This window comes from Schistocerca serialis, chromosome 3 (genome assembly GCF_023864345.2).
Source record: "Schistocerca serialis cubense isolate TAMUIC-IGC-003099 chromosome 3, iqSchSeri2.2, whole genome shotgun sequence".
Taxonomy (NCBI): Eukaryota; Metazoa; Arthropoda; class Insecta; order Orthoptera; family Acrididae; genus Schistocerca; species Schistocerca serialis.
This window is the reverse complement of record NC_064640.1, coordinates 215965847-215988888: the sequence shown is the minus strand read 5'-3', so window position 1 is coordinate 215988888 and position 23042 is coordinate 215965847. Positions and strand designations below refer to the sequence as shown.

Genomic DNA, 23042 nt, shown 5'->3' with positions numbered 1-23042 from the left:
ATAATGTACTCTGATTTGTATTTCACTTTCCTCCCATTGTTAGAATACCTGCTTCAAAGACAAATACATGCAGTAGGAACATTATTTAGCCCGCTGTATTTCATCGAGGATCAAATTCAAACTTACTGCAGACAAAGAGAAGAAGAGAGGTAGCAGAGCCTTTCATAGATTTTTCAAAGGAGTTGGGAAAAATTCAGTTGTGAAATAGACCGGCAATCATTCTGTTACTAAAGTATTCACTTTTACCTGTGCTCATACTATTAGGATAGTTCAGAGATAGGACAAAAAGTATACTAATATGTTCAAACACAGCAACCCAAATGTATTTGTGCATGAAGCAAATCACTGGGAGGTGTGGATCTCTGTGACAGAATGAGTTCCCATTATTGAATATCAACAAGAGCAAGGAAGTGGTCTATAAGGATATTTTTCTGTTTAATTGATTTGGTCACTGTCAACTCATGGGAGTCAACAGAAAATCCATCACACATCTCTTTGTTTTGAACTTTTACATTGATGAATGATAAGAGTTCTATGGCTGAACCTGATGATCTAAAGCCAGCTGCCATGAAAAGACCAAAGATGGCTCCAAATCCCAATTTGGTTGTAAGGAAAATAGAGTAAATATCTGCCACTCTGTTCACTCACTGGAAAACAAAGCAGATGAGCTGCTAAAATAAGAACTGATTGTTCAAAATCTGTGTTTAAATACTCAGAATGCAATGTCTTTCTTAGTACCATAAATTAAAAAAAAAAAAAAGAAAATAATTGTGTCCCACCTGTAAAAGTTATTCAGACATAATTTGTACTGTGGGATGTGTATTCTTTTGCTTTTTTTCTGATACACATTCATAAACTGTGTTGTTTGAAATTATTGTTCCACGACTGAATTTCATAAAAGATTGTGCAATTCATTTATGTGAATGTTCAAAAAATCATTCAATACACCCAGTGTACAACCTATTGGACGAAGAATAAATCCTTTGTAAGTAGGAGGAAAACCACAAATTCCAGTGCTCATTTGTGATGCCTGTGTGAAATCTCTGTGTAAAAAAGTGAAGCACCCAGAAGACTTGGTAAGATTTCTGTGTAACTTGGTACATGTGCACACCATTGGTAGGTATGTAAACAAGTAGAGATGCAATTCTCTGTGGCTCGTAGACTGGCCACCAGAGTGCATTAGTGCTTATACTAGACCTGTAGGATATGTAAGGAGTGTGAACAGCATCAGATGTTGAGTGATCACTGTGCAGGACATGGAGATGCTGTGTACTTGCACGAGACAGTTATAACCACCTGATGAGTTTGAAAGTGGCCCCATTCTGGGTCTCCATTTGGTTGTCTGGTTGAATTACACAATATCCAGATTTTTGGGGCATTTGGATTGACTCTGGCCCAATGCTGGACTGCATGAGAATGTGAGGGCAGGCACACTTGTAATCAAGGTCCTGATCGACAATATCTGACCACTAAAAGTGAGATTCACCATATTGTGCACCAAGCGTGTCGTGACTCCTTCATATTTGCACCTGCCATCCAAGAACAAGTAATGCACCCCCTGCTACATTCTGTGTTCTCCTGTACCATTTGTCAGAGAATAACAGCTGCTGGACTAGGAATTACCGCATCCTAACACAAAGAGCGAGCTGCATTAGTGGTGGTGCCGTGACTGGGAAAGATGGACTGCTACTGACTGGTGTCACGTTGGGTTCAGAGATAAATTGCAGTTCGGCGATACTCCAAATGACCACACTTGGCAAGTATGGCAACAACCTAGAGAGATTCCAATCTCCCATTGTTTCAGAGAGGCACAGCAGCGTTACTCTTGGCATCATGGTGTTGGGAGCCATTAGGCATGATCTCAGTTCATGGCTGGTAGCGTTGAAGGAAACTATGACAGCACAATGGTACATCACGGACATCCCCCATCCTCATGTGTTACCTCTCATGGGACAGTATTGTTGTACCATTATTCAAAAAGACACACACAGCCTATATCTCTATAAACTGCCTGCATAATGTTAAGGTACCTCGTGATCAGCAAGATCCCCATATATGTCCCCCATAGAAAGAGTGGTAGAAGTTCAGACATTGACTCAGTCCCTGAGCCAGTGTCCAGGATATCAAGGACCAGTTAAAACAGCTGAACAGCTGAGGACTAGCTTGCCTATGGAGAGGATACAACCGCTTTACGGCACCCTTCATAACCAAAAATCGGTGCATGCATCCAGGCCAGAGGGCATGAAACATCAAACTGATAAGTGGGCTTATACTGCCAAGTTCTCCGTAAATTTAAGACTATCTCATAATCACTGGAATATCATCATCTACCCTCCCTCTCCACTCGTGAAGTGTCATTTCATTTCCTCCGTCCCTTCTGAGTACTTCCTTTTTTGTCAGGCAGCATATTTTTTTAAAGTATTGCAATCCTGTTCTTGGGTCAGAGGAAGACAATACAAATAAAGTGTAATTAACAGAATAAGAAGTGGGAACCTACAGACAAACAAAATAATTAAATAAGAATTCTAACAAACACCAATGGAGGAATTGGGGGGGGGGGGGGGGGTAATGGCTTGGAGTGCAGGCTGAGACAGTTTGTCTGGGAGTGTGGCAAGAGGAGAGGATTTTTAAAATGAATCTATCTTAGTCTGTCCTTTTTCCTTATTCCACAGGGGTTTTTATTTATTTACATTTATTCCACTTAGGTTCCTCCCTTTAATTCTATTTACTGCACTTTATTTGTTTTATCCTTACCACTTTGAGTTTGTTTCTCTTCTTCTACCCCTATATTTAGTTTTCTTCCAAACTTTCCCTTTTAACCATTTTACTGAATTTACTGCTGTATAATGTTAGAGCTACTCTGACACACAACTTTTCCTTCATTTTTGCCATATTCCCTCCTCACATAAAGTGGGTACTTTTCTCTTGGAGGTGTGCACTAATCAACTTGTTTCTCTATGAATAACAAAGTATACAATAAATGTAAGTCATTATGAACCAGGAAATTTGGAAATTTTCTACATATCAATGATGCTTATATTTACTATATTTCAAGGTCCTCATGCTACCACAAAAAGTAAAATATTACATCACACAGAAAACTTTATTTACAAAACTTTATAAACATTTACATACATGAGTAATGATAAATATTAATATTAATTGGCACACGAGTTTATAAAATAAGACTACATCAAATTTTTATGCTGCAACGTTTCAGTTCAGATTTCTTAGTTAACAAATGAATGAAACACAACACACAGGCAGTCTTTATTCTCTGAAGTATGAAAAACTATTTGAATCAGAATTAGATTTCAACCACAATATATTTTCAAAAAATGATAGCATCTTTTCCAATATCATACCTCTTAATTAATGGTGTTCCAATTTTCAGATAATCTATTTCCCAGTTCATTATTTTTTGGGCCTACAATCGCCTTACCACATTTGTTTGATCTCAAAAACATTTCTGACACCTGATGTATTTGCTCCCTAGTTACATTCATGACTTGCTGCCTATGGCCATTAAATATACTGTCATCTATGCCATAAAGAAATTCTCTCATTCCTTTGTCTTCAGGTAGAACTGGCGCATCAAGTTTTTGCAAGATCCCCAATTTGGCTTCTTCGATATCTGTATCAGAAAATTTATTTGCACTAACCCAATCACATGCACTGTCAAATGTGTCCAATGTGGCTGTTGAATTTGGATCCCTATAAGAAAAGAAACTAAAGACTCCACTTTGAGAAATGTGTGCACCTGATCCATAAGCACCACCCCTTTCACGAACTATTGGATGCAGGTATAAATTTGACAACAATCTTGCAAGAACTCTAAGTGGAGCAAAATGGAGATCACCATAACACACAGTCATTATTGACTTAGATACAAAATTTACAGGGATGCTGTGAACATGATGCACAGCTGCATCTGAGACCTGTTTGAAGTCCTCCTCTTCTGTTTTTGTTATGGGGTTACCAACTGCAGAAAACCTTTTCAAAAAATTGGTTGCTTCTTCCACACTATCAGTTGAATTCTTCTCACAAAGATTGACAGCAGCCCTGGAGATGCATTTATGTATTAATTCAGATGGTAAGTTACTTAGTAAGGAAAGGACCTCCTGAAATTTACGTTGCTGTACAATTTCTTGTAGCTTTTTGATGTAGGTAAGCCCTGTCCAACTTTCAACATGACGTGCAACAGGGCTTACGAGTGAAGCAGAAGATGAAATAGCATAATGATGGCCTGAATCAAAAATGCTGTTAAGCAAGTCCACAGACAACTGTCTAGTAAGAGTTTCAAATCTTTGAATATCACCTAAATCCATATGAGATAGAAATTCTGACATTAACAAATACATATCAGGCACATTTTTATCCAAGCAATGAGAGTAAAAAACAGCACCTTCTTCATAAGTGTGTGTTTTGAAAACATCTTCTGAAATATGTTTGCTAAAGGTAAATCCTCCAGTTTTTAAACGCACCAACTGTTCAAATTCTCGGAATGAATAGTTTTTTGTTCCCATCTGTGGTGCAACAGTACAGAATAATGGCACAAGACTTTTTAGTTCAGAGTCAAGTTCCTTTGTATTGAAAACAGCTCTGAAATGGGTAACTTCATCTACTGGCTGAACATAAACATAAAAGGGAACCTCTGATGGAAATGGTTTTGTAACAGGAACTTTTTCAACAAACTGAGCAAGATCTGAAACAGTCAATGTAGGCAATGATGAAACGTCCTGAACTGCACACTGTGACTTGTGAAGTTCCAACCCTTGTTTAAAGATTTCAGATGTTTCTAATGGTGATAGAGCAACTAGCTTGTCTTTCAATACCTTCTCTTCTTCAGAAATTTTCTTTGCTTCATAGTCTTCCTCTGGTGACATTGTTAAAACTAGTCTATGTTTTTCATTTTTAATTTCATGTAGAACTTTATCTTGGAAATATTTTGGATTTTCTTTCAGTTTGTTTCTCAAAAGTAAGAGGTGTTTGTCATGCTGCAGGCTCTCTACAATATTGGCACCATGATTCCACATGGGTGCAATGTTCATTAAGAGGCGTATGCCGTAATTTTCTCCCTCCAATTTATTATATAGTTCCACTTCGTGTAAGACCGCTTCTATATTATTGCTGTCAAATCCTTCATTAATCACTTTATCAATAGTACTATTATACACTTCGCTGGTTTGATCAAAATCAGCTTGACGCACATGCTGAAGACCAACTGTAAAGATAGTATCTTTAGTCTGACTTTCATAACCAGTGACTGGCGCAAACCCAGCAGATAATCCAGATTCAATCAAGCTTTTAAAAAAAGGAGAATTAGGTCCTTTTAACAAAAGTGTGCTAAGAACTGACATTTCAAAAGTGTCTTGTATATTAGTAACATCAGAACAAAGGCTGCTAAATGCAATTGTTGACTGTTTGTCTTTATCTGGTATCAGTGGGTCTAGTCTGCAACCAACATGCTTGTGTAGTGGTGAAGTCCACCTTTTCTCAGAGGGAACTTCATACCGCTCCGAGTATTTTGCTCCAGACAAATAATTTTTGTTCAAGTAATTTAAGTTATATTCCAATGGAAAGTTTCCATAGGAGTAAAAAAATGCATTACTGGGATTGTAATGTTTCTTATGATATATTATCAGGTCACTATGCGTTAACTTTGGAATATCAATTGGATTACCACCCCAAACATGGCCATAGGTGTGGCTTGGAAGAATACTGTTTAACAAATGCTGAGAGAATAAGGATTGGTTATCTGAGAACAAACCCTTCATTTCATTGTAAACAACTCCTTTTATGATTATTGGAGAATTTCTGTCTTCCACATTTTCATGCTCTAATCTCCAGCCTTCTTGCAGAAAATCATTTTTATTTAAGAGAGGGTTAAAAACTGCATCAAGATAAACTGCCATCAGATTTTTGTAGTCCTGGAAATTTTGAGTAGAAAATGGGTACAAAGTAAAATCAGGACCAGTCATTGCATTCATAAATGTTGCCATTGACCTGTTAATCATTTTAAAAAAGGGGTCACGGCATGGAAAATTCTTGCTCCCACACAAAGTGGTATGTTCCAGAATATGAGGTAATCCTGTGGAATCTGCAGTAATTGTTCGGAAACCAACCCCAAAAGCGTTGTTTTGATCATTCTTTTGTAAATGAACATACTGTGCCCCAGTTTCCAAATGTGTTAAACATATGGCTTTAATATGATCTGAAACACTTCCAGATTGTGTCACAACAAAACCTTCAATTTCTCTCCCTTCCTGAAATGAGGAGGCTGTGGAATCTGATCTCAATTGGATCCTCGTATCAAAATGTTTCTGATGAAACTTCAAATAACGAGATAATTTCCACATTTTGTACTTCTGATGACAATCAGTTCCTGTAAAAGAAAATATATATTTTGTCATCCATAAGTAAATATCTGACAACATATTCAGCTAAAAGTACTTAAAAATTTAAAATTAACACTCTCAAATTATATGCCGTTGGGAGAAAAGTAAAGGAGAAATCTGCCTATACACATGGCATAAAACTTAACACAAAGTTGAGCACTCATTTTGAACAGCTAAAATTAAAAACAATCTGATCCAAAAGCATATGAGCTGAATATTTCTACATCTACATATATACTCCGCTAGCCACCAAGCAGTGTGTGGTGGAGGGCACTATTCGTGCCAAGGTCATGTTTCCCCCCCTCTGTTCCACTCATGGGTCGCACGAGGGAAAAACGGCTTTCTGAACACCTCAGTACGAGCTCTAATTTCCCTTATCTTTGAATAGTAATCATTGCATGATTTGAAAGTTGGTGGTAATAATGTATGCTCCACATGCTCAGCGAAGATCAGATTTTGGAATTTAGTCAGCATTCCCTACCGTTTAGCGCGTCATCTATCTGCAAGTGTTTGTGACTTATAACTTTCTATGAGATTTGTAATGCTGTCACGATGGCTAAATGTACTAGTCATGAATCTTGCCGCTCTTCTTTCAACCTTCTCAATCTCTTGAATCAGAACCAACTGGTAATGGTCCCATACAGATGAACAATACTCTAAGACTGGACGAACTAACGTATTGCAAGCAATTTCCTTTATTGAAGGACTGCATTGCTGCAGGATTCTACCAATAAACCGCAATCTAGAGTTCGCCTTACCCGTTACTTGTGTAATCTCATGGTTCCATTTGAGATCATTTCGAATAGTCACACCCAGATACTTGACGGATGTATCCGCTTCAAAAGACTGGGCATTTATTTTGTACTCATACATTAAAGGGGATTTTCGCTTTGTTATATGCAGTAGGTTAACTTAATAATATTGAGAGATAACTGCCAGTCATTACACCACACATTTATTTTCTGCAAATCCTCATTGATTTGTTCACAACTTTCATGTGATACTACTTTCCTGTATACTACATCATCATCAGCAAACAGTCTAATGTGCTGTCAATACCATCAACCAGATCGTTTATGTAAATCGTAAAAAGCAGCGGACCTATTACGCTGCCCTGGGGCACACCTGATGTTACACTTTTTCTGTTGAAGTCTCACCATTCAGGATGACATACTGCTCTCTGTCTGTTAGAAAACTTTCTATCTAATCGCATATGTCATCGGACAGACCGTAAGTGCGCACTTTCTGGAGCAAGCGACAGTGCTCTGAGTCAAACACCTTTCGAAAGTCGGGGAATATGGCATCATCCTGGGAGCCAGTATCTAGAGCCTGTTGTATATCACGTACAAAGAGGGCCAGCTGTGTCTCACATGAGTGCTGTTCCCTAAAACTGCACTGGTTTCTGCACATGAGCTTCTCAGAGTCTAGAAACGTCATTATGTCTGAACACAAAATATGTTCCATGACTCTACAATAAATCGATGTCAGTGAAATTGGCCGGTAATTATGTGCATCAGATTTTCTACCCTTTTTATAGACTGCTATGACCTGGGCCTTGTTCCAGTCCCATGGAACACTCCACTGTTCCAATGATCCCTGATAGATGATGGATAAGAGTGGTGATATATTTGTAGCATAGTCAACATAAAATCTTACAGGGATACCATCTGGGCCATATGCCTTCCTGGTGTCTAAGGATCTTAATTGTTTCACAATACTAGATACACTAAACACTATGTCAGCCATCATGGAGTTTGTTCGATAACTGAAAGGGGGAATAGAGCTGCAATCCTCTACCGTAAATGAAGTTTTGAAAGCTAGGTTTAGAATTTTGGCCTTCTGTTTATCATCATCATCATCCGTTACATTACCCGTACTGTCAGCAAGAGAAGATATTGAATTATTTGTAGTGTTCATAGATTTTACGTATGACCAAAATTTTTTGGGTGTTTTTTAGAATCTGCAGATAAAATATTGCTTTCAAATTCGTTAAAAGAACCTCTCATTGACCTTTTGACGGCTGTCAGTGGGGCAGTGACTACGTTTAAAATGACTGTGCAAAATTTTTTGCTTTCTCAGCAACTTCCTAATATGTTTGTTGAACAAAGGTGGATCCTTTCCCTCCCCTATATTTTTGCTAGGCACATATTTCTCTAGCACGTGTTCGACAATACCTTTAAATTCCGATCAAAGATGCTCAGTATCTTTGTGTCCTGTGGTGCATGCTTGGAGCTGACTTATTCATTAATGACACTTTTACTTGCTTTCCCAAACAAGAAAACTCTATGCTGTTTCTTTGGTTTTTTTGCAACTGCCACTGACATAGAAGCCACAACGACATTATGGTTGCTAACACCTTCTTCTAGATGGACTTCCCCAAAAAGATCAGGTCTGTTTGTTGCCAAGATATACAATATGTTCCCATCTTGAGTTGGTTTCCTAACCAATTGCTAAAGGTTGTATGTTGAGAGCGCTCCTACAATAACTTCACACGAGTTTTTGTTTCTGCCCCCTGTGATAAACGTGTAATTTTCCGAGTCAGTCAATGCCAGATTAAGGTCTCCACCTATAACTAATGGATAATTTGGATATTTATTTCCTATGTGCTCAAGACTTTCCCTGAAACATTCTCCAACGTTTATTGCGGATGCTGGTGGTCTATAAAAACATCCTAATACAATGGTCACTCCTTGTCTGATTGACAGCTTTATCCAGACTATTTTACAGTATGATCCAGTATCGATCTCAACTGCATTTAAACAGATTTTAACTGCAATGAACACACCAACTCCCACAGCATCAGTCCTATCCTTCCTAAACATTGTCCAATCCGAGTTCAAAATTTCACTGCTATTTATGTCTGAGTTCAACCAGCTTTCAGTACCTAATACAATATTGGCATTACTACTGTTTATTTCAGAGAGTAACTCGGGGATCTTGCTACAGACACTTCAACAATTTATTAACATGAGATTTAGCATACTTAAATCCTTTGGAATGACCTGTTTAGGTGAACTAGCAAATTTTTACAGTTGGCACACCCACATCCGTGTCATCAACTGGTAATTTTTCAGGCCAACGGTTTGTTTTTCGTGGGGAGGAACCTAGTCTAAAAAACTTCCATGTGCACACCACAAGTATTGCGCTACCCACATAGCTGTTTCCTGTGTGTAGTGCACCCCTGATCTATTGTGGGGGGTCCTACAACCTTCCACCCCATAGTGTAGGTCGAGGAATCTACAACCGTTTTCGCCACAGAGTCGACGTAGCCTCTGGTTTAGATTCTCCACTCAACTCCAAACCAGTCCACCCTGGGTATGATGCTGCAAATCATCAGCTTGGCTTCCATTCCTCTAGAGATGGAAGCCGCCTTTGCCAGTTTAGCCAGCCGTCAAAAGGACCCAAGGATTTCCTCCGAACCTCGACAACTGGCATCGTTGGTGCCGACATGTGCAACAATTTGGAGCTGGCTGCACCCCGCACGCTCGATAGCTGCTTGAAGAGCCTCTTCCACATCCCAGACAAGGCCCCCTGGGAAGTGCACTGAGTGAACGTTGGACTTCTTCCTCACCCTAGCCACTATGCTGCTGAGGGGTCCATGACCCGCCTAACATTGGAGCTCCTAATAACTAACAAACCCCTATCCCCATGTGCCTGTCCGGACCTTGCTGAAGGAGCGGCCATTATCCTGGCAGAAGGTACATTCTGATCCGGCTCAGCCCCCCCCCCCCCCAAGCATCAGACAGCACACTGAATCTATTAGCAAAGTGCATGGGATTTGGCAGGAGCCTACATTCTCCATGCAGCCTTTGCCTTGAGGTTCAAGACCTCGACACAGTCCGCCACCCACACTAAGGTGAGAGTGGGCTGGACGGCTCAGTCACACCTGATGTCAGCTCAGTGACAAGAGAGCTGTGACATCCCCCCCCCCCCACCCTCTACACATCTAGTACAGCAGAGGCTGCCCCAGGCACCCCATCCCCACTGCACCTAAAGGTGGCATTCTGGAGCCTGTTGACTGTGGCAAACAAACCTTCCAGCTGCATTTGGACTGTGGCCAACTACTCCTGCATCTGCACACAACAGACACAGTCCCTACCCATCCAACTAATACTAAAAGAAATGTAAGGAAACTTACTGTTTCCTGATAGGGGCTATCTAGTGAATACTAAAGAAAAACAAGTGACCTACAGTAAACTGCTACGGGCTACCTAATGAATATTATTAACGAATTAAACAGTAACCTACAGAAAGCTACACTTCTGATTATCCCTCATATTTATAATGTAAACAAATGCTTATGTACACGCTAAAACGTCCTAATAAAACTATAAAAACTGCTACCTTCAATGTATCAAATCTAAATGACACTAATAAATGTAAATACTGAGTATTGTACACTGACAGATGCAGGTACAAAACAAAACCTTTAGCTAACAATAAGAGTTCAGAATGTAAAGCACACAACAAGCTAAGGAATTTAAGCAGACGGCGAGGTGAGCTTTCTGCTAACTAAACCGTATGTAAGAAGGGCTCAGAAGCTGTATTATAACACTTGATTTACTCAGATATTGTAGTGTAACACTAATTTACCACATATTTTACGTTTGCTTAACTGTTAACACTCACAAGTTGAACTAGTTAAATGTATACAAGTGAGGTTACAGAATTCACTGTCAGTATCACTTTTCCTAATAAAACGTATAAAAACTGCTACCTTCAATGTATCGAGTCTAACAAGGGGAGGCCGCCAATTGTGAAATTCAGATTCGATTCATACTGCGCATAATAAAAGCTCATGGCCAGAGGTGTAATGTGGCAAAGCACCAAGATGCACTTCTCAGCCGTTGTCGAGAAAATCGACAGTTAAAAGAAACCGTTGCGGTGAAATACTCTCTCCGATTAATAATTTTCTACAGCGTCGTGGCGCAGCGGTAAGCGCTCGGGTTCGTAATCCGAAGGTCGCCGAATCGAATCTCGCGCCATACAACCTTTTTTTTTAGTATTTGTTTTTTGTAATTCAAATATATATATATAATTCCCGGCAATCAGTTGCAACAATTATGCATATAATAAGTTGTTGAAAGTCGTTTGTCGTGGAAAAACTGGCGACTTCGAACATCATTATGTTTTCCGCAAACAAAGTTGTATTTCACAAATGTTATTAATTGTCTTCATAATGTTAACCACGTATAGTTAACGGAAGACGTAGAAACGATATTCCGAAACAAATACGTATAGCGTAAGTCAAACGTTCGAATTAGAATAGAGACCCCACGAACAGAAATTTGCTGTGGCAGGTATGAAATATAAACTCCGTTACTCGCTCGTTACACTTGAAGGACAGATGTTGAATAGGCCGAAACGAGCCCCCGCATAACAGCGTAGTTGCCTGCTAACTTCGAAACAAGGTAGATGCGGTCCCTAGCGCAACTTAATAACATCGTCGAAAATCAGTGCGGACGTGAGAGCTTTGGTACACCCTGTTAAACAAACGGAAAAATGGAGGCGGTACAATTGGAGAGCGATCCGCCTTCACCAACATGCATAAGCAATTCATTAATAGTTTATATATATATAAAAAGGTTGTACGGTGCAAGATTCGATCCGGGGACCTTCGGATTACGAACCCGGGCGCTTACCGCTGCGCCACGACGCTGTAGAAAATTATTAATCATAGAGAGTATTTCACCGCAACGGTTTCTTTTAACTGTCGATTTTCTGGACAACGGCTGAGAAGTGCATTTTGGTGCTTTGCCACATTACACCTCTGGCCATGAGCTTTTATTATGCGCAGTATGAATCGAATCCGAATTTCACAATTGGCGGCCTCCCCTTGTAAATGACACTAATAAACATAGATACTGAGTATTGTACACTGACTTAATTGATAATCCCATGTATTTAACATCAATTAAGAATGTAAACAAACGTTTGTGTACACGCGAAACTGTTATAAACAGAATCTTCGCTTTTCCTATTCAGACACAAATAAAAAACTGAAACCTTGAATTTATCAAGTCTAGCTGACACTAATGCATGTAAATACTACAGAATATACTGCAAAAACAATTAATTACTAGCTAAATTACTTATCTCGTAACACAGCAAGTGAAAAGTGCTCGTAGCTGGCATCAGGGCATCTTGGTGCAAGACATCTATGTTGTATTGGCCAGAGACAGCTAGTGTTTCCTCTTTTATTTAAGAAAAAATCATTGAAATTTCCCTCTCCTGTCTTTGCAATGACTGGTTTTTATGACCAAAGCTTTTGTTTAAAATTTTCCACTATTGCCCAAGTGAAAACTAATTATCTGATACTTCAAAAATTCTTGATGGACAACTGAAGAGGGTAGTATTCCTGCCTACAGCAGCTATGATAGCAGGGGTAACGGAGGTGTTGGAAATCAGCAACAGGGAAGTCACCATGGATGGCTGCGAGAAGCAAGACTGGTGTGTCATGTGGGTGGTACTGCCAATCCATATGTAAACCTTGCTGAAAGACTGCCTTGGGCACTGGTTTCACACTGTATGAAGTGTCTAGTCAAGAGTCATATTGCTACACATACAACAGCACAGCTTTGTTTGTGGACTTTATGATTTTCTTGAGAAAACACTTACTTTGTCAGACAAGCGCAGCTTTTTTGCCCCTGGCATTAAAGACCTGGGCCACATTTCCAGCAGCACCCATGTGTGACCATGTTGACGTTATAAAACTTTCCAGCATCCGCCTACCGGAAACAACTGGTCTTTTCTCTGCAGACTCACTTGCTGTACTATGTTTGTACCCAAAGCAGCAACCAGACACACAAAAAAGGCCTCAAATTTGTGTGGTCAGCATCATGTCAACAAGCTTTTCAATACCTTTAGGATTATCTAAAAACAGCCAAGTACACATCGGACATGTGACTGATGCTCCCAATTGATATACCACAATATGGGATTGGGGCAGTTTTGCCCCATAAAATCTCAAATGTCTCCAAAAGATTCATTGTCTATAACTCAAACATTGTTGTTGTTGTTGTTGTGGTCTTCAGTCCTGAGACTGGTTTGATGCAGTTCTCCATGCTACTCTATCCTGTGCAAGCTTCTTCATCTACCAGTACCTACTGCAGCCTACATCCTTCTGAATCTGCTTAGTGTATTCATCTCTTGGTCTCCCTCTACGATTTCTACCCTCAACGCTGCCGTCTAGTACTCAAACATTAACAGCAGTGTAAATAAAATAGTCACAGAATGTAAAACAGACTTTAGCGATACTTTATGATGTGAGTAAGTTTGATGTATATTTGTGAAGCAGCAATTTCCATCTGACTGTAAGCCATTGATACTGCTTTTCTAGCACAGGTCCACGCTCAAGGAGAAAACAGGGCCAAGTCTGCAGTGATAGGCATTGTTCTTAAGCAGTTATAACTATGAAAGCCACACTTCTACCTTACACACCAACATGCCAATGCAGACACCATGTCCTGCTTTCCCAATGGTCCTGACACCAAATTTGATCCCCAGAAAACGGTTCGTTTTGTATTCTACCACCACCTGTGATAAATCCTGGAACATCCTACTGACAGCGCATGATGTGCCCAAAGTGTTGGCCAATGACCTGGTACTGCAAATGTCAGTGACGCGGTTGGGGTAGCCTGAGCATTTACTAAAACAAGCAGACCTGGGATTTCTTAGCAATTTTTTGATGAAGCACAGGCTCAATGCAACAAACAGCATCTTAACATTAGCCACAGACATCTATGAATGATGAGTCCTCATTCTGCCTCCGCTATGACTCACCATTCTTGAACTACTTCATGGGTCACTAGGGGATAATGCACAAGACGGAAGTTGGCAGCACATGTACCGGTCTAGTAATGACTGTGCAGCTGAACACGCATTCCACTCCTGTTGTACCTGCTCCCTAAAGCAGGTGGCTCCTGCACGACATTCCTCTCCATAGCCATGATTATCCATGGGAGAGGAGAGGGGGAGAGAGGGAATATAACACACACACATATATATATATATATATATATACACACACACACACACACACACACACACACACACACACACACACACACACACACACACTTTTGCCAGGCCATTTCAGGGAGATACGTGATTGTTTGTGGTAGATGCTTTTTCCGATTTCCTTTTTGTGGTGTGGATACCATCATCAACCGTTCATGCTACCATCCACACCATTTCTATGATCTTTGCAATTGAGGTAGCACCACACAAACTCATGCCAGACAATGATCCCAGTTTACTTCAATGCAATCCAAACCCAAAGTCTTCTGCCACTACAACAGCACTGAACAACTGACCACCTCCCCCTTCCACGCGGCCCTGACTCAGAAGCTGTGCAGTCAGAATGTTTGAAACATGAGACGTTGTTGACAATGTTGACCGAGGAGGCACTACACAGATTCATTACCAAGTATAAGTCCACCCCTGTCAAAGGGGCCAGTACAGCTGAAATATTGTACTGATGCAGGCATCGAACCCTGTTAGACCACCCACCATCCATGCCCAGCTGAAGTACAGGTTCGGCCATTTGGAGGACACCTATGCCCGGGTGCCCACATTTGGCTGATATACATGGTGGACCCATGGGGTCATCCTAGGCCATAGTGCACATCAGCTGATTGATGTTGCGGCTGGTCCTAAGGTCATGGCCTGTCACTGAAACCAGCTCCAACTGCAACTGCATTCATAAACAGTCCCATTGCCTCTAACTGAAGGAGCTCACACCTATGCAATCATCTTTTGTGCCACTAACCAAAACTCTGAACTCTGTGTCCCTTGCCATCCACTCACAGGCACAACCTATGGCACACTCATAAGCACACAGATGAGCCAGCCCCCCCTCCCCCCCCCCCCCCCAATACCAAATTTGCCCCCCCCCAATACCAAATTTGCCTCCAACTCCACTTCCTGCCACAGGACCATGCCAGGTCATTGGAGCTGGCCATGCTGCTGGATCTCTTGGTGGGCACCTCAACTATGCCTCACCCCCTCCCCCGTCCAACACCGGCAATGGTATAAACCCTGCCATTATTTACCCTAAGTGCAGATTTAAACAGGAAGTACTAGTATCACCATTTACATTGGATATTGATAACAGTGGCGACTCTTGCTAGCAGTGAAATCTATGCAGCCAGCTGCAGAAGGCGAGAACTTAAATCATTAGTTATTTAGGGATTAGGCAATAACCAATGTTTTATTTATTTCTCTTTGTTCTAATGTTAAATCTGAAACTGGTCTATTTCAGGTGAAACCGGCCACAACAGTTCATAAAACGTGATCTACACACTTTAAAAAATTTCAAGGCTGAGTCATTCACCATTTTTGTGTTACACAAGCTCAAAGTAGGGGACAAAATAAACTGTGGCAATTTTTAAACTTTTTTTTCTTTGCTGCGGTAATTTTTTTAATAAACAAAGTACACCAAGTGCCTTCCAGCAGTTCTCCAGGAAAGTTACTTGTTATCAATCCTATTTAACTACAAAAGTTATTTGTGTGTGTGTGTTCTAGAAGTCATTAATATATTAAAGAAGCTACCACTTATTTTACCAAATTTGTGCTTACTTTGATGCCATACTGCTAAATATTACCAACTGTAATGACTCTGGTGATGGATGTTATGTTGAGTGGTGGTTGTGGGCACATCACGGTCAGGATGCTGATGGATCACTATCCCTGGATGCATGTGCATAGTGGCGTGATGAGCGGGTGCTTGTCTGATGCCCAATGAGCATTAGTAAAACAGCATTAAAGACCCAACACTTATTGTCTAACAATATACAGATGATGTGGCAACATTGCAGGCTGCTTGTGGAATCAGAGCAGTGGCAGTGAATACCCAGCCACGAAGGTGCCAACATCAGCATGTGGACCATGTCGTTGTGGCAGAGGTGCCCAAGTCTGCTGAGGTAGTGGGTTGCCGACTGCACATCAGCTACACTGCCTGGCGGCAGCTGAACAGCAGTGCACGAGGCACGACATGGCATGCTGCAATCTCTGGACAGAAGAGGCAGCCAGCAGCAGCAGCAGCAGCAGCAGCAGCAGCAGCTGCTGCAGCTGCAGAGTCTGCCTACAGCAGCAGACAGGAGACGCCCATACTATGGCAAGTGGCCACCCATCCAGGCTCGTGCTGGAGGCCACGAAGTGGCCCACTGATCGAAGGGGACTAAGTTTTCCACATCAGACTCTGCACAGATGGCAGCACTTCGGCTAACAGTGCCCACATCTGCAGGGTGGGATATGCAGCAAAATGGATGCTTATAGATCGCTAGATAAGTAAATGGCGGTCCAGGATCGGTCCCTCCTCATTGCAGGTCACTGGCTGCATATATCTGTACTGAAAATAAGAAATACTTATTCGGGCCTCACCCATGATTGTTATGCTATCATACTAGTTTCTTCACCTCAACTCCCAATAGAGATGCAGCCTGGGCATGGGGAATCAGCCATCCGAGTTGTGGATGCTCCATCTTCCGGCTGTGTCTGCACTTTGGTGCCTCTGACGTCCATAATACAGTGGTATCTGTGGCTTCCCCTTGTTGAAATTCAGTCCAGCCATTATAGCTTGACCCACTTTCCTTGGCTTCTTATATTGTTGGGGAAGGCATCATGTCGCCATGGAAGGAATCTGAATTTTACTCGGCTGCACCAAGTACATTATTTCGTGGTACAACACAACTCACTATTGTTATATTTTATGCTGATAGGTTGTTATTTTGATGTGCTGGAATTTTATACATTTGCTAATATTTTTACTTTTTATGCATACCATAGCCAAGAAATTATAACGAGAATGTGAAACCAAAATTGGAATAATAAAAAAAAAGGAGAAAAGGCTACTACTCACCCACAAATCATTGTAGAAATGTACTCTGAGTATTAGACACACGTGCACATATTCATTTCCATACACACACTGGCTAACATGTGCTTCAGTTAAGTGGTCAGTGTCAGCCACCAACAATTATCACCCTAACAGCCAGGCTGCCACCAACACTTAACACACAGGATGCATTAGCCCTTGTGCACCTGGAAAAAAACTATGGGCAGATGTAATAAACTATATTAATTACATTTGTACAACCATCTATAGGCGATACGTAGTCTGTTCTTTTCGAATTACAACCAAGAAATTAGCCACTGAGGACACTGAGCAATTCGTTGGCAACTTAAGACATCAAGCACGCACAAAAAATAGAATTTTTTTATTTACTAGGCTTTTCAAGGTGTTTTAGCACAAGAGTGGCTAACTTATTTTCTGGAGGACAGATAGACTCAGATGTTGCTCCTGACATACCACATTGCACAACTGGTTGTTTGTCAAAAGAACTTGAGTCACTGAATGAATTTTGACTTGCTTAGTAAATACTATTGACATTATGGTCTGATTATGACCTTTAAACAGATTCATGAAGCCTTGCTTCTCTCTCAGTTTGTTTCCTGCAAAAGTACTCCTGCAATCCTTTCACAAAAACATGGGTCATTTCATGTCAATTCAACCAATTTGAGAAAATGTTCCAGCTGATAGTCTCAGATTTGGCTGAAATTTAGCACACTAATGCTACCAAGTGTGGAACACACATGTACAAAATTTTAAGTTCCTCTGCCAATTAGTTCCAGAATAATGGCTTGTGAAAGAAGGTGGCGTGACCTGGAAATTGCAACCCGCATCTGGCAATCTATCTTCAGACCCAACTTCAGGTCTTAATAACTTTGGAACTATTCTGCACAGTCCAGTGAAATTTTTACAACCCAGTAACATCTACTTAGAGAACACACTCTATGAATCAAAACACCAACAACATATTTCCGAGGGAAAATGAAAAATTCCAAAATGTGGTTAAAAAAAAGGTAATTTGTTAAAAGGTACATATTATAGGTGCCCACTATGCCAAATATAATTCACTCAAAAAGGGTATAAATTTTTTTAGTGGTAAGCTTAATGAGGGCTAAACACACATAGAACTAATGTTGCCCATATCAGTCTCACAAACAGAGTTACATGCACACGAAAATACAAAAATTTGAAAAATTACCTGAAAAACATGTATTTTCTAAGTGTGGTAGCACAAAAGGGACAAGTGATATCCAAGCCAAATTTCAAACACTGCATAAGTAAACCATAATATAATATGTGGCAAAATTTCAACTTGTTATTGCAAGGCAATTGTGTACAATAAAAGTTGACAAGAGTTGTATTTGGTTACGTTTCTTTTAACACGATTTAGCAAGTAATAGTGATAATGCAGACAGCTTGTTTCAGATAAAGCTGCAGCAATTGTTGAGAACCATTAGGCAACAGAAAGTTAAACAATGGTAGTTTTCAGGGACAGGATGAGTCATTGTTAGGCAGGAACAACAAAGGAAACAAGCAACAATGACAGGTTACTCATGGTTTTAAGATTCTAGTTCAGACTGGTTGTTACTGTTGTGGAAAGTCAGTATGGAGGTGGAAGAGTGTACTAGTGGTGCTTTTGTTCAAACAAGTTGCAGTATTGGTAGAGCTCAAGCATCTGAATGTCATAAAACAACATATGGAACAAAATGTGGCATTCACTTTGTACTGTATGATCTGGATGAATCAGACCAAGATTTGTTGCTATGGAGATCAGGGATACACCCTGTGGGTGGGCACAAGAAGTACAGTTCCAGGAAACTTTAGTGTTTGTTATCATCATATGAAAGTGTTTCTGGATAAGTATTCTTTCCTACAAAGAAGTTGTTTTGATCCATTTTGGATTCATAAGAAGACAGTGAAGTGTAGCCTCAGAGAAATTGATATAAAATCAGTATTGAAAGTGAATCAGTGCATGGGACTTAACATGAAACCAGGACAAAATTTATGTTCCAGGTGTGTTACACTGCTAAAAAATGAAGAATATCCTGATAATTTACATGACAGTGACGAAGAGTATCAGCCACCTACAACCACAGCGGATGAGCACTTAAATACTTCAGTGACTGCTCTTGGTTTGTCTCCCATGAAGACACACAAAGTTGAGAAAAGAGACAGGCCCAGCTATGGTAGAAGAAAACTACAAGAAGCTCAAATGGAATTAAAACACAAAATAGCTGACACACTAATGGTGGAAGAGGAAGAACTATCAGCTCCAAAGGAACAAAAATCATGCCAGAAAATGCTCTGATTTGGACTAAATCGTGCACGATTTGAAAGAAAAATGTGCCATATGCACACGCCAGAAAAAAGTAGCTATTCTTATCCTTGCACCTTCCAGCTGGTCTATTGACTAAACTGCAAAGGAATTCAATTTTTCTACATATATGGTACAGCAAGCTAGGAAAATAAAAGCAACCCAAGGAGTGCTTCCACAACTTCAGCAGGCTCAGGGTAAGCAATTGAGTTCAGAAATAAAGGTGCTAGTGTCGGAGTTTTATGAAAATAATGACTACAGCCGAATAATGCCTGGAAAAAAAAGACTATGTAACGGTGAAAATGGGAAATGTATGTGTAAAGATGCAAAACAGACTGTTGCTATGCAACATATCAGAACTATATGTAGAATTCAAGGAAAAGTATCCCAATACCAAAGTAGGTTTGTCATCTTTTTTCAATCTTCATCCAAAATGGGTTGTGCGTGTAAGTGCAAGGGGCACACACACTGTTTGTGTATGTGAGACCCATCAAAACGCTAAGCTGATATTTGCTGCTATAAAGGATTCTGGTCTGGATTACAAAGGTGCAATGAAGCTGCTAGTGTGTGACATCAGTTCCTACCAGTGCATGATACACAGGTGTGAGAAGTGTCGTGGCAGGGCGAATCTTGAAGAACACATGAATAACAAACTGTATGGTGAACTCCTTATGAATGATGATGAACTTGTTTCTTATAAACAATGGACACACATGGATCGCACAAGTCTTGAAACAAAGCAAAGTACAGTGGAAGATTTTGTTGAAATGTGTTGTCAAAAAACGGACAAACTGACCACACACAGCTTCACAGCAACAGCACAATTGGCTTATCTCCAGTTTTGTAAGGATAATTTGAAACAAGATGAAATTACAGTAATATTAGACTTTTCTGAAAATTATGCATTTTTAGTTCAAGATTCCATCCAAGGATATCATTGGGACGATAGTCAAGCAACTCTCCAGCCATTTGCGATTTACTATAGAGGTGAATCAGGTGATGTGTCTGTCATGAACCTGTGTGTTTTTAGTGACTGTTTAATTCATGATGCCATTGCAGTTCATGCCCACATTCACACTGTCACGGCGTATGTGAAAAACAAGCTGCCTCACATACATTTTGCGAAATACTTCAGTGATGGGACAGCTAGTAAGTGCAAAAACTGTAAAAATCTTAAAAATTTATGCATGCATTACCATGATTTTCAGATTCACGCAGAATGGAATTTTATCGCAGCAAGTCATGGTAAAAATGAATGTGATGGTATTGGTGCTACCATTAAGCGCATGGCATCATGAGTTAGTCTGCAGCACCCTACAGAAGGTCACAACTAACACCTCTTCAATTATTTACCTGGGTACAGAAAAATATCTCTGGCATACAATCATTCTATGTTTCGAAAGATGAGGTGAAATCAGTCGAAGTGTTGCTAAAAAGCAGACTAGAACACGTTAAAACTGTTGCAGGCACAAGAAGCCATCATCACTTCTGTCCAGCGGACTCTGACAATGTGCAGATGAGCAGACTGTCCGGTTATAACTATAGGTTCACGCACAACATGTGTCTTCACAGTCTGTCTGACTCAGGATTCAGAATCAAAAGCAGCAACATACAACCAGGTTGCTATGTTATTGCTGTTTATAATGACAAATGGTACTTAGGATGTGTTGCACAGTGCTGTGAAGCAGAAGGTGATGTATTTGTGAACTTCATGGCACCAGCAGGACCAGCAAGCTCATTTCATTGACCACGTTTGGAAGACAGGTGTTGGATTCCTTTTGAACATATTCTTATGACAGTTCCAGTTCCTACCACAGTGTCAGGAAGACAGTACAATTTGCCACTCAAAGTACAGAGTACAGTAGCTAAAGTGTGGGAGAACTTCTGTTCGAAGCACAATCAACTGGTTTTTAGCAGTTAAGGTGCAGTAAACATTAATGATAGGATGTGTTAATCTGTCTATATGTTGTTGCTTAGTGATTAAACAGTTGTGGGAGAGGATAAGAAGAGGAAGAACATTTTACGATATGTTTTTACAAAATTGTGTTGTGGAACAATGGCCACATCACCAAATACATCTGTCAACTTCCACTGTACACAAATGTCTTGCAATAACATGCTGAAATTTGGAGATATATATCATTATGGTCTACTTATGCAGTGTGTGAAATTTGGCTTGGATACCACTTGTCCCTTTTGTGCTACCACACTTAGAAAATACATGTTTTTCAGGTAATTTTTCAAATTTTTGTATTTTCCTGTGCATGTAACTCAGTTTTTGTGACTGATATGGGTATGATGAGTTCTGTGTGTGTTTAGGCCACATTAAGCTTACCACAAAAAAGTTTATACCCTTTTTGAGTGAATTATATTTGGCATAGAGGGTGCCTACAATATGTACCTTCTAACATATTACATTTTTTTAATCACACTTTGGAATTTTTTATTTTCCCTCAGAAATATGTTGTTGGTGTTTTCATTCATGTAGTGTGTTCTCTAAATGGATGTTACTAGGTTGTAAATATTTCACTGGACTGTGTGGAATAGTTCCAAAGTTATTAAGACCTGAAGTTGGGTCTGAAGATAGATTGCCGGATGCAGGTTGCAATTTCCGGGTCACGCCACCTTCTTTCACAAGTCATAATTCTGGAACTAATTGGCAGGGGAAACCAATACTTTGTACACAAGTGTTCCACACATGGTAGAATTACTGTACTAAATTTCAGTCAAATCTGAGACTATGAGCTGAAGCCCCTGGTTGAACTGACACAGAATGACCCACATACCATTTAATTTAGACAGGGCTTTATGTGCTCTTGATAAAGCAAGAGCAGCTAAATTAAGAAATCTAACAAAAACTGTGCCCACTATACCAGAATGACATACACAGAAACGTCTGCTCTGCTATCTTGCTCGAAGACTTCACACGCTGAGGGCAATAAACAAATGGAACCCGCAGAAAAAGTCAATTTAGTTTGTCACTTCTTGACCATTCTCTACTAAACTGTCAGTTATGAAATGAGATTCATAAGCCTACATGAAACCTCCCCAGGGGATATTATTATTATTATTATTATTATTATTATTATTATTATTATTATTATTATTACTACTACTACTACTACCGCCACCACCACCACCACCACCACCACCACCACCACCACCAGTCGCCCGGTTTGACATCCTGCCCCTCTTATTCTTTTTTTAAAAAAACTCGCACTTAATACTGGATGGGATTATTTGTAATCGGGAGAACAAAAACTCTTCAGAAAATTTGCACTCTTTATTGCCTGTTGTCTAATAACTTTCTGTTTTGGGTGACATAAAATTAAATATAGGATACATAAAACCAATAAAGACAAGAGACAAACAATACAGTACATATTTCTTCAATCCTTATCTGCTAGCACTGTTTTCTCTCTAATCTTGCTACAGCTTTACATAGCATTCTTTCCTTTCTGCAACAGAATCTATTACT

The 23042-nt window shown here is 40.1% G+C and overlaps 1 protein-coding gene across 3 annotated transcripts in view; it reads right to left on the bottom strand.

The window, feature by feature from the left end:
• Positions 1-23042, bottom strand: part of LOC126469940 (presequence protease, mitochondrial) — a 92903-nt gene that overhangs the window by 36621 nt on the left and 33240 nt on the right. Inside the window, exon 2 of one of the 3 annotated variants that reach the window (XM_050097343.1) lies at positions 3151-6385. The exons of 1 other annotated variant lie outside the window; for it this stretch is intronic. In XM_050097343.1, coding sequence (XP_049953300.1) covers positions 3369-6359 — 2991 coding nt within the window. In that variant the 5' untranslated portion in view covers positions 6360-6385 and the 3' untranslated portion in view covers positions 3151-3368. Of the gene's footprint in view, positions 1-3150; positions 6386-23042 lie in introns of those variants that run through there. One more of the 3 variants, XM_050097342.1, reaches the window with a different exon arrangement.